Source organism: Dermacentor andersoni, chromosome 8 (assembly GCF_023375885.2).
Source record: "Dermacentor andersoni chromosome 8, qqDerAnde1_hic_scaffold, whole genome shotgun sequence".
Classification (NCBI taxonomy): domain Eukaryota; kingdom Metazoa; phylum Arthropoda; class Arachnida; order Ixodida; family Ixodidae; genus Dermacentor; species Dermacentor andersoni.
In genome coordinates, this window is record NC_092821.1 from 128916194 (window position 1) to 128926636 (window position 10443).

The 10443-nt window shown below is 45.0% G+C and overlaps 1 protein-coding gene and 1 long non-coding RNA gene across 2 annotated transcripts; both read right to left on the reverse strand.

Annotated features, from left to right (window-relative positions):
- Positions 1–8: 8 nt before the first annotated feature.
- LOC129383250 (uncharacterized) lies at positions 9–6866 on the reverse strand. Its single transcript, XM_055067630.1, has 5 exons — positions 6735–6866; positions 5072–5235; positions 3892–4046; positions 1833–1920; positions 9–429 (listed from the first exon to the last, which is right to left on the reverse strand). The coding sequence occupies exons 2-5, from the start codon at positions 5216–5218 to the stop codon at positions 226–228; spliced, it is 594 nt and encodes a 197-aa protein (XP_054923605.1). The 5' UTR covers positions 5219–5235; positions 6735–6866; the 3' UTR covers positions 9–225.
- Positions 6867–6977: 111 nt separating this feature from the next.
- On the reverse strand, positions 6978–10415 carry LOC129383251 (uncharacterized). The gene is made up of 3 exons (XR_011889933.1): positions 10336–10415; positions 8189–8308; positions 6978–7479 (listed from the first exon to the last, which is right to left on the reverse strand). It is a non-coding gene; the product is annotated as an uncharacterized lncRNA (long non-coding RNA).
- Between the last annotated feature and the right edge of the window lie 28 nt (positions 10416–10443).

Consider the following 10443-nt stretch of genomic DNA (forward strand, 5'->3'; position numbering starts at 1 on the left):
ATGTTCTGCGCTTGAATTTTATTCCTATTCCTTGTTCCATCTCCTCCATTTGCCGTCTGGCGCCATCATGTAACAGTGCTTTAAATATGAACCAACTATGCCGGCAGGGTGTTATATACTCGACCATACCTATGTGTTGCTTTGGAACTGAAACCACATCTATCATAAAATGTGCCACGAAGGCTTCCTCGGAGAAAATAATCAGCCATGTCAGTTATGGCGAAGTCACCTGTTGTTTCTCGTGACCAGAATTCCTCCACCACGCACTAACAATCTTGGCTGTGGTGTATTTTCCGGGGACATGTAGACGACGGAGCCTCGGCTGACTATGCGCCTCCAACTTTGCCACTCGTACCAGACACCTGGCGGCAGGTACACCGACGTCGGTGTCGAATTCAGCTCTGGAGCGTCGAGGGAAAGCCGGGAATCCTGCGAAAAGAGCAAGAAACGTTCTCGCTAACACTTTTTTGAAACTCCGAAAAAAAAATTACGTTCCGGGGTTTATTGTGGTTAAACTTCCCAGTGGGTTAGGAAAAACGCCTTGTAAAAAAAAAAAAAAAAAGGTGTGTTTTACGTGCCAGAACTACAATTTGATTACGAGGGACGCCGTAGTGTGGGCTTCCGCAATAATTTGGACAACCTGAGATACTTTAACGTGCACTTAAATCTAAGCACACGGGTGTTTGCGCATTTTGCCCGCATCGAAATGCAGCCACCGTGGCCGGAATTCAATTCCGCGATCTCTTGCTTTAGCAGCCCGACACAAGACGCCGTGTAGTCTGGGAGCTCCGGATCAATTTTGAACACGTGACTACACGCGCTGCTCGAAGTCGTAACGAGGTGCAGGTTAACGACAGGAAAACCGACCAAGTGAAGCACTAACACACAAGTGTTTTGGGCCCGTAACGGGCATCAGCGTTATGTAAAGAGTTCACAACTTTTTTAAAGCAGCACCAGTTAACAAAACGAAAAAAAAATCTTAGCGTCTTAAGCACACCTGCTGATGAGAAAAATGAGCTTCTCGTACATTGTTTTTATCTGTATTCTCTCTCCCCTTCTATTTCTTGCTCCCTGTGTGCCTCTCTAAAATGTTCTACTATTTGAGCTCTGTACATAAGATGGATACCACTAGAAAAACAAAGCAGCTGTGAGCTCCCGCTTTACCTTGTCTCATTTTAATGAATACTTCTTTTAATGATTTAATGATTAACGACCGCTCATAATGTCGTCTGGCTATTATGTTTCGCCAGCTGGCCCCCCTCGCAGCGCTGCTAATTTTGAACACTTTGGGTCCTTTACCATGCGCCTAATATGTATACAGCTACACAAGCGCCTTCACATGTTGCCTACAGAAAAAAATCCCACCCGGACGGTGTAGTGGGCCCGCGACATTGTGCCCAGTCAGTAGACTATACTTCTGCAGCTGCGAAACTGTCACGCTCACTGCGATAGGGAGCTCAGTAAGCCATAATAAATGCGAGAGAGAAATGCGAGTGGGGACACCGATCCCACCACCCTTAACCTCCCGGACAAGCTCACTGCGAGGTCATAGATTTTGACAGTGCTCAACAAACAATCCAACTGATGGATCCTGCCAAAATGTCAATTTTTCTAAAAACATTTCTCTCTTATTATTTGATGTATACACGCTGAATAACTAGCATCAAGGGCCTGAAAGAGAAAAAAAATAGAAAAAAAGCTGGCCAAGGCAAAGTTGCCGAGTTTTCAAGTCGTCGTGAAATGAAAGAAACAGCTACCTGAAATTATTGTCGCGTAAATGCCTCACAAGTGGTGCGCGAAGGGGAAACGCTGCCGATACCAGGAATACCAACCTCGTACTGCGTCTTTGGAACCACCATTAGATGTGAGCCCAGCATGAACTGCGTAGTGTAGATGTGTGCCAGACGCTCACCTGGAAACCTGGGAGGCAAAGACGTCGATACACCGAGATTTGAAATGTAATGCTTTTGCGAAGAGAAATCTGGGTCTGGTTGAGGAAGGATCAATTACGCGGGCAAACACCCACAAGTCAGAGCCAAGATATGCAAGCTGTTGCTTGCCCTCTTGGAGAACCCTGGCAACGTACCTAAATCAAAGTTAACAAACGTTGTTTGAAGAAGGTTACAAACAAAATATTTGGGTTACCACGCTGGAATGAAGCGCGAAGGGGGAAAGCACATTTTACGTCTGATTACCCCCGAAGATTAATTAATTACCAGGTAATTATAATTATGTATTTATTTATTCGTTTACTTGAAGACATTGTCATCATATAGTGTAATCTGTACTACACTAACACAAAATGCATACCGCAAAAGCGCACCTTAGAATAAAATATCAGAATACAATATATTTTAACACTCCGATATTACCAGTTAAAAGGGTATTACATGGAACTGCGATATTAAAAATGTACGTCTTGAAGGAACTACTACTACTACAATTTTGCATCTGTCAGGGGCACGAACATCAAGCATGAAGTAAAAGCACTGTCATCGGATGAGAAACATTCCCTGTTAACGAAGACACTCTTGAATACCAGAAAAAAAAACTGTTCTCCACAATTTGCGCTTACGGCACGTTCCGGCAGTTTATTCCTCTCACAGGCCGTTCGTAAAAATAAGTAGTGCCTGTAACAGTCCTTAGAGAACCTTATTCCTTTGGCATACCTGGTATGTTTATCGCTTGTCCCCCGCGACTTCGTTTCATCTATATATAGCGGTGCTTATTTGAACGTTCCCTTATGACACCATAAAATACACTCAACTTTTACTCTTTCCTTCGTAGTTTATCATATATGCACTTGCTTCGAGACTGAGCGCCTGTGTATTACTGAGTCAAAATAGTGTTATGCACATCGGTAAATGCGAAAGACAAATAAACAAATTTCGCCTTCTATTTCATTTTCACGCGTGTCCACTTAATTACGGTGGGATGTACGTGGCCTTTCAATTGGTGCATTCGAGGATATCTCGATGGGATGGCGCTGTCGCACTCAATATGTGATGCGCATTTTACCTCCAAACGACCAGTATACTTGCTGCAGGAAGCTTAAAATCAGTCCAGCCATTTGCTAACCTAAAAACACAAATGTAGGGCTAATGACTACACAGGCAAGTTAAGCATTAAGTTAAAGGGGCTGAGGCCACAATCCTATATCATAAGTATGAAGTTACTGTAGCACACATACGCAGACCTTTGTTATAACCAGTACTCCTGTACATGCACTCGAAATATATATAGTTCGTTATATCAGTTAATCCCATATACCCCTAAACTCAGTCATAGCAAAACAAAACAAACGTTTCCAACGCGTTTTAATATGCAAATTTCGTACCCACAGCGGAGAGAAATGCAAGGAAGAAAGTATTTTTGCCTTGCATAGAAATGTTTGTCATCGTCATTATGAACGGCCTGCTCAATGCGCGAGATTGTATAGAACTGCCGGAGTCCCCTAAGAAAAAACCGCACACACACATACACAGACAGGAAAAAGAAATCGTTGCAAGTAAGAAACGTTTTATACAAAGAAATAAATATAATCGCCTTGAACGATTGCGTTCATGCCATGCAAGTGGCTTCATGGGACTGTTAGCGGGTTCCAAAACTTATATATCTATCCAATATCCGGTTTGTTATAAAGGAGTTATTTTAAGTCAGTGCCGACCATACAATTACGTGTGTTGGACATGGAAAACGTGTCACTTTATGCGAGTTTGTTAATTCAAGCTGGACGGTATATAGGGCTTTCTTTAGGCTGCTTAAATAACGTTTTTTTAGAATAGGGAACTAAGTCCCTGTCTCCGGAAATTGCTACCTCGAGTAAGCTGAGTGAGAATTGTCAACGTCTACTGGTGGCACAGTATATGCATGCGTTAATTCTAGACTCACTCGAACGCTAGAGGTCTCACAATCATGGCGCCGGTCGTGGAGCTTTTGAAGATCAGCGTGTACAGGTGAGGAAGGAACTTGCTGCGCAGTGACCGGGCGTCTTTCACTGCTCTCATGTACGACTTCTCGGGGGTCATCTCTTCGGTCGAAGCATCCTGGGGAACCGAGGGGAAGAACATTTCATTCAACGTTGCTTCGTGAATGGACGTGAATGTATTCAGCCAACTGACAGACCAGGAACCTGTGCTAAGTGACCGGCTCCTACGTCTACGGCGGCCCCGCATCACCCTATAGACGTGCCTCTGTCCTGGTAGTCAGTAGTAGGCACAGGACGCTCAGGCCAACCTCAAGCCTAAAGTTCCATCCGAATATACCCATCGGATAACCAACCACAAGTGCGCAAAGTCTCTTCTGCTGCCCCTGTCTTGTGAGGAGCTGGATGAGTCTAATTGAGGTTCCTTTTTGTTATATTTTACTACATCACGCTAAATAACGAAATGAGGAAAATAAACATATACGAAAAGAAAAACAAAATGAACACAGCAGAAATTCACGAACAAGCGCAGCATTCATACTGTTCCGTATATTCATACTGCAGGTAAAGTTCGAGTGTTATAAAATGTTGAGGCAAAGCGCCAGAAGCATTCAAACAAAAAATATCTTCAGTGATCTTCGTGTAGCACTTGGAAATTACCGAACGCTTCTACCACGCAGCGTGTCAGCAGCCCATTCCGCTCACGTCTACGGCAATTATACGAAGAGGACCAACGCCGAGGTTTCACATTTTTGCCACTCTGTGAGCAGGCAAAGTTTTCTGCTGGATCATCACCCTGCGTTTCAGACAGCGTTTCACTATAGTACTCTCTGACAACATAAGAATGCACTACAAGCTCCGCTCGCGAAGCCATGCGGCATCTGCTTACTCTACCAGGGCGCTCTACAAGACATCACGGTGAGCAGTGGCACCTGGGGCACGTATACACAGTAGCCCATAGCAGGCCGCATTTTCGGGCTGCACTTTATTAGGGATCAGCCCACGAAAACGACTAGAAGCATGACCGACACGGAAAAGTGCTGGCAACTCGCTAAAAAGACATTGCCTTCAAGCGATGAAGCTACAGAACATTTCCATTGCAGTTAGTGCGCACTTGGTAACCACAGCCTGTGCTTCGCCACTTACGTTTGACGTCTCCAAAACCTTCACGCGTTGAACCACAGGAAAGAAGGCGGCCAAGTTCAGCCAAAGGCTGCAGATGCCGTGTATGGTGCCGTTTTCCACATCTTGCACCGGGCACAAGGACACCAGAAAGTATGGTAGACCCATCATGCTGTAGAGCTGGATGTCTGTGTTCGACAGATATTTTTTACAGTTGAATGCATGCGGCGACCTCACGAAGAGTGGCATCCGTGTTGTATTTCGCCCTGCTCCGAAATTTATTACGTATTCTGCTAGCGCACCCTTGCTTCTGCGGGAGAAAACACTAACACGAGAACTGGTTCCAGGTTTTGCAACTTCACAGTGTCATATGCTGTTAGAGGCCGAATTAGAAAGAGAGCCGATCTTTAACTACATTCAGGCACTTCAGCGGTTGGCTGAAGCACCAGCTATATCTCAGCTGTCCACGATCCGCAAAATATACATGCCAAAATAGATATGCGATAAAGTGAACCCGAACGCAGGGAGACTTCACTTTCTGCTTGAGTTGGGGCCATATGTTAGTGACTTAGGCTCGAAACGAGTGGTCCTATTTCTCTAGGTCTACTTTCCTGTGATTACGTACGGTAACAACAAAATAAGAGCGGACTGTTTATCTGTAAATCCGACGGGCTAGCTTGTCTGTCATGTTTACAGGAAAGCTTAGTGCAACGTAAACAGTTATTAGTAATAGCAGCGTTCATCGCCGTTGGTTCCCTGTATATGTGTCCAAATGTTACACTGAGTTTTCCAGTCAACGCATTAAATTGTTGAGGTTGCTTTTATGCGCTTTAAGTAATTTATTTTTTTGCTTTGATACTTTGTGTTTTCGCCTTGTTTTCCTTAGCGTTGTGTCCATAACCAGGCATTGAGCACATAGCTCTTCATTCCACGGGAGGTGTAGACATCTCCACCCGTGTACTGAATAAACATTGCACTTCGTGAAAGAAAAATGCTTGTCGAGGAAGGGGTTTGGTGGCGGATGAGGTGTATTCAAACCACGAACGCAACAGTTGCCTCACTTATAGCAGAAATCAGTACCACAGCGGTAATAAATACTGCCATCACTATTCAGCGCCTCATCTGTCTCCCTCCCAAGAAATTAATGGTTAGATTAACGCACACAAGAAATGTTTCATGACTGTTTTCAACCGTGTGGAACGTTATGTAGTACTCTAATTGGTATCATGCGGTCTTTACTTTGCCTCTTGCTGTTTATATAAATTTTGTGTAATACTTCAGCCTTCTTTGTGTCTCTATCTTCCAAAGCAACTTTGTTTTTTTATCATGTTGGCTACCAATAAAGTCTCAAAGTGGGTTCTTGCTTCGTAGTTTATCTTATGTTATAGTGGTTTGCATTGTTCCAAAGCATGTGCCTCATTGGAAGCTTTGTTTCGTTGATGATTTTTGGGTATTCGTTTTACAAAGATATCCCTCACCTTCTTAACTCACCCACTGTCATGAGCCTTTGGAGAAACCAACCAAAAAAAATTAAGAAAGAGAAACTGACCAATTGCAGTGCATATCTTTGTTGCCGTATCATAACATACCCTGACACACTCGATGTCGAGCTGTGAAACGGTCACGAAAAAATATGTGGTATCTAGCATTCTGCAACATGGCATTCTGCGGTGTCGAGGAGGCTTACCTCGAACAGCCTTTATGAGGCCCTTTGCTCCATCTACGCGTGCGAGACTCCAGAAGACGTTCCACTGGCCGATGCCAGGAAACGTGTCGCTGATAGTGGCCAGAGCGGGATAAGCCTGTCTCTTCGGCGTGATCACCCTGGATGAGTACAGTGCACCGTGAGATAATGCCGAAAAATGTGTCCACTGGTTTCAACGTTCACAAAGCCAGGCACATGTGCTAACGAGGGAGCAGCAAGAACTAATGACTGAGACGCCATGCAAGTTTTAGATATAACAGTGGTGTTTAGGTTCCGTCTCTTGTGTAGTGCTCTTGTTCATTCGTAAAGGAAGTTCAAGCTTTATCACGACGCTTCCTTTGTTCCAAGTGCCGGAGTCTTCCAGTTAGCTCCGGCGTAACATTTTGTTGTTATTAATGTCCTAAACATGTTCCCAAAAGTAACTCATCACACAAGAACAAGAGAACAGCACACACATGCCGTGGAAGACGTGGCCAGCACAAGCCACATGGACATGTGTAAGTACTATCCAGTTTCAGTACTACAATGTGCACGCGTAAGTCGCAAAACAGTGGACAAACCGATGGGCCATTCGCGCCATGAGGTAGCCGTACGCGTTCCGCACGTCAGAGTACGGAGACCGGTGCAGTTGGGCCATGCCACATACGTCACCAGGGAATCTTCGTGCATGCGCTGGACAGTCGGTGACGTTGCTGTCATTCTTCAAGCACGTGAATGCCTCTAGCCACTGCGTCACAGTTGTCCGGCATGGCAAAAAAAAAAAAAAAAAAAGCAGAACGAAAGGAATATTTAGGAAGGCACTGAGCCTGATCGGCTGTCCAGAAAAGATTTAGAAAAGCTCATTCTGCGAGTTCTTTTATTGCTGTTATGAGTGTCGCCCGGGCCACCTCAAATTCTTTAAAGGGACACCAAAGAAAAAAAAAAATTTCCCCTGCATGAGGAAATTACCCTTCTACAATACCAAGAACACCACTCTAACCAGGAGAAGCTGATTGGTAAGAAAAAAAGTAACGCGCAAACGAAAGACTGGTGGCAATGCTTCCTTCAAGTTCCAGCACCAGCACGCCATAACGGCATGGATTTTGACGGTGTCTGCTATGGCCTAGTTAATTCTTTTGAAGTAAGCATCGACTACATTGTGTTGTAAAGCGAGTGAAAGACTGAATATGGCGAGTTAATCCGGGTACTTTTGCTAAGCCAGCACGCCCTAAACGAAAAAAAAGATACTTTAAAATCCGTGACGTCTAACTGACGTATTAGGGGCTGGGGTTACGGCTCGAAATTTGAAATATTGAAACTTTCACCTTGATTGTCTATTCTAATGATTAACCCATTATATCAAAAACAACGACAACAGAAATTTCAAAGAAAACTTTACTATAGTAAAAACATGATTCCCAATATGTATCGCACGACCTTCTGAACAGACTACGCACCAGTACGCCTGTAGTCTTGAAGCTTTCGATAACTTGTATGAGGTCAAACATCTTGGACCACTCGTCATCAGCTGCCGGATGTGTCAGATCAACGAGTCGCTCCACGGATCCGCGGCCAGTCTAGATTCAAAGTAGATTAGGAGGACAACGTGAATGCATGCGAGAAACAATGTAATGACTTTTGGAAATATAAAACATTTCTTGGCATACACCAGCGCTTCCTTTTAGTGCGCAACTCTTAGGCACCCGTTCCTGTGGCAATCTTTGGCGTTCTACGTCGTAACCGAGCGGACGAGCACAGTTAAGGATAAAAGCAAATGCGGAGTGCCGCGGGAGATGAAATATGATGATAGCGAAGAGAGCGCGAGGAGGAAAGTGGAGGAGGATGATATGACGAAAGTTTGAGGGGAAAAGCATAGTGCTGTGCAAGACGGGCTGTGCGGGGACAATGGTTACGAGGTGGCGCCAGAGTAGCGCGCGTCCTCTGTGTGGAAACAAAGCGCTGCATCAGCGCTCCTGTGAATACTGTGCACACGTCACCCACGCGATGCCTCTCGCAATCTCCGGGTTAGCGAGGCAGTCATCACATAATTCGCTCCGTTTGCAACGTACCGCACGAGACAGCTTGTCCGTGCCAGCCAATACATAGAGAAATGGAAACAAGTATATAGCTGTGTTCAAATTTCGCATTAGGGAGTATCGCAATCATCGGTGAATTTTTTATTTGTATTTATCTTTTAGTGTGTAAGGGCGTACCTACCTAACACATTTCAGGTGAAGAACTTGTTCAGGTTATGCTGAGTTCCGCATTATTTACGCAAACTTCACTGGCGTGTCGCGTGTAACTTCTAAGTCAATAAATTTTGATGTCGCAAGTTGAGCTACCCATTAGTGTGCCCGTACGTTTCCAGACCGTTTGCCGCTGCTGGGCATCTTGGGAATATCTCGTGACATACGCACATTATATACACCTCGTCACCTCGTGGCACATTCGCGTGTCGTTTTTCAGCGCTTTGGCAGTGCTTCTAGGTTTCCATAATAGAGCAACTAAACGTTCAAGATAGCATGATTGGCCTCCGCTAATAATAATAAAGCATTATCAACACTTACTTTCGATACCTCGTTTTCTTTTTCGCAATAAAGCTTTAAGGGCGTTTTTCACCACCATCGAACGGCCAGAGCACTCTCAATCAAACGAACACCCGAATATGTCATGAGGGTTCAAAACCTATTTTTCCGCATTTAAATGTGACGGAACAAGCAGTGTGCCATGAAAGTGCCGACATCTACTTTCGTAGCAGATCATCAAAAATGCCACACGCTGCAGAGTTCCTGCTTCTAGCCTGTGATTTTTTATTAAAAACAAAGTCACTGTTCTGCCCGAAAGGAGAAACATCAGTCGCGATAGCAAAAAATTAGACAGCTATACGAAGTAAGGATACTAGTTCTATCAGCCCTACAAACTTGTAAACATTCGGTTGCGCATCTCTCTTGCTATGTCATCATCATCCCTCATCACACCTTTATGTCCCCGTTCCCCCTACCCTTGGCTAGAGGCTAGAGCGCCTTAGCTCAGGCGGACCTCTCTGCCTTCTTTCAATTACGTTATCTCTCTTTCTCTCTTACTAACAACATTAACAATCATGGTGCCACGCGCGCACAGGCAAACATATCTCACTCGGTGACCGCGAACACTCGCGGCCAAAACGGTGGCGTGAGGAACAGCGGCAGCATCAGCGAGCGAATCGACCTTCGTGTTGCCTCTCGTTTCAACGTAAACCAGGCAGCGAGAACACACCGCACACGAAGCTCAGAGCCCTCCGCGCGGCTATACTATTTACCTATCGGAGATAGATTTCAAGATACGGCGCGCGCAAACGCGCTCACCCGCGCCATACACAGCCGCCGCCTGAGTGCTACTAGGCAGGAAAGCATGGTCTCACAGCCGCGTGGTTATTTGGCATGATTTTAACTGAGCCTACAAAAGCATCTTCAATGTCTGACCTAAATATTCGGCCCTGGCTTAGAAGGCTATTCTTTTCAGTAAATTTGCCGCAAGATTTAAGAGGGGCTCCGTGACAGGTATACCAGTGTACTCTTACGCCCTTAGGAAATGCTGGCGGCCAAACAAAAGAAAGATGACTCACTCTACATGTGAGCACAGCTCCTCCAACTTCTCGGAAAACGGCCAAACGAAGGGGGTCGTCCATGCCATTCTTCTTTATCTGTAACAAGCGAAAATACACGGCATGGAG